The sequence below is a fragment of the Mandrillus leucophaeus genome, unplaced genomic scaffold (genome assembly GCF_000951045.1).
Source record: "Mandrillus leucophaeus isolate KB7577 unplaced genomic scaffold, Mleu.le_1.0 Scaffold371, whole genome shotgun sequence".
Classification (NCBI taxonomy): domain Eukaryota; kingdom Metazoa; phylum Chordata; class Mammalia; order Primates; family Cercopithecidae; genus Mandrillus; species Mandrillus leucophaeus.
Genome location: NW_012103932.1, coordinates 1,402,627 through 1,404,609, shown reverse-complemented (window position 1 = coordinate 1,404,609; position 1,983 = coordinate 1,402,627). Strand labels below are relative to the sequence as shown.

Sequence of the window (1,983 nt, the reverse complement as noted above, 5' to 3'; positions counted from 1 at the left end):
TTCTCGGCTCACTGCAACTTCCGCCTCCCAGCTACTCAGCCTCCTGAGTAGCTGGAATTACAGGCGCCTGCCACTACACCCGGCTAATTTTTGTATTTTTAGTAGAGACGAGTTTTCACCATGTTGGCCAGGCTGGTCTCGAACTCCTGACCTCAAGTGATCCACCCGTCTCGGCCTCCTAACGTGTTGGGATTACAGGTGGAAGCCACTGTGCCCAGCCCAGAAGTATGATGCTTTATTTGTGTTTTTCTGCGAATGCGTCCATTTCATCTGCACTTTCAGAATTATTAGCATTAAATTGTTTTCTTATGATCTAATGTGATGGAACCTATAGTGATAACACCTTTTTCCTCCTGTATTAGTTATCTGAGACTTTATTGATTTTATCTGTGTTTCAAAGAACCTTTGGTGTCTCAGTCCTCCCTGCCGCGTGTCCGCGTGCTTGTGCACTCATTGCCACCCTTTGCTGTCTCCTGCCTTCCGTTATGTCTTGGTTTAATTTGCTGATGCTCATTTCTTACTCTGATTTCCAGCCTAATATTTGCATTTAAGGTTAGTTTTCCTCTACACACACCTTTAGCTGCACCGTGCAGGTTTTAATGTTGTGTTTACTTTTAAAAGATTTTTATAATTTTCATTGTGATTTCTATTTTGAACCATGAATTATTTAGAAGGACATAGATGGATTTCTGACATTTGGGCTTTTTCCAGTTGTCATGTTGTTACTGACTTCCAGTGTGATTCCTTAATGGCTAGAGAATATACCCCATGTGACTGCAGCCTTACAGTTAGCTGAGGCTTCCTTTGCGGCCCAGCACACCACGCATGTTGGTAAATGTTCCATGTGCGCTTGGAAAGAATGTGGGTCCTGCATCTAGTGCCCCGTCTCTGTCAGTGAGGTCAACCTTGACATTGCTTAGCTCTTCTCTCCTCTTATTGCTTTTGTCTGTTTTATGAAAGGTATATTACAGTCTCTCACTGTGATTATGGTACACACATTCAGAGCTGCTTTAAAAGTTGTTTTAGCTTCTTAATAGACTGACCTTTTTTTCCACTATCTCTAGGAAAAAGCCTTTGCGGAGATGCTGTCTAATAGTAGTAATAGATGTACGGCAGCTTTCTTTTGTATGTTTGTGCAAGAAACACAAGTGAAACTGCTCACTCTTTCCGTGGGTCCGGCCTCTGTTGCACGTGGCCACCTGCAGTTATACTTTGGGAGGCATCAACCTGGGCTCATGGGACCCCTCTCCCCTCAGCCCCTGCTGGAGACCACCAGGGCGAGGGGGAGCCTGCCTGGTGGAGCGTGGCCCTGCCACCTCTCCTTCAGACTCGAGGCCAGGTTCCTGGGAAGCCCACGTCCCGACTGGATTGACAGAGTTGCTTCCACGCCTGCCCTCTCCTTGAGCTAGAACTTCCCACCTCTCCCGCCTGCAGTGCTGGGCAGGAGTTGGGGGCTGAGGGTGCGCAGGCAGGAGTGGTTGCCAAGAGACTCGGTGGAAGACAGGTCGTGTTTCCAGGCTTCTGGGTTAATATTCACAGTTTTGAAGTGCCTTCTCCAGCCACTCACCGCCTTGTTTCCTCTCTTGCAGTATGTCCACCACAGCCCCGGGAACTCCAAGCGAGGGTTTGGCATAGATTGCGCCATCCTGTCCTGCCAAGTGTACATCTCACAGATCCTGGTGGCCTCCGCTCTCGGGGGTGTGGTCGACGCAGTGGGGACTGTCCGCGTCATCCCCATGGTGGCCTCTGTGGGCTCTTTCCTGGGCTTCCTGACGGCCACATTCCTGGTGATCTATCCTGACGTGTCAGAGGAGGCCAAGGAGGAGCAGAAAGGCCTGTCTTCCCAGCTGGCCAGCGAAGGCGGGGCCGGTGGGAGCAGCGAAAAGCCCACCGCGCTAAAGCTCACGCGGAAGGAGGGCCTGCAGGGACTGGTGGAGACGGAGTCCGTGGTCTGAGCCACACTCCCGTTTACACACATTCCAC

The 1,983-nt window shown here is 50.3% G+C and overlaps 1 protein-coding gene across 1 annotated transcript in view; it reads left to right on the top strand.

Annotated features, from left to right (window-relative positions):
• The window catches only part of SLC45A4 (solute carrier family 45, member 4), a 47,733-nt gene that overhangs the window by 40,702 nt on the left and 5,048 nt on the right, over nucleotides 1-1,983 (top strand). Inside the window, 1 exon segment of the mRNA XM_011990152.1 lies at nucleotides 1,590-1,949. Within this exon segment, the coding sequence (XP_011845542.1) occupies nucleotides 1,590-1,949 (360 nt within the window).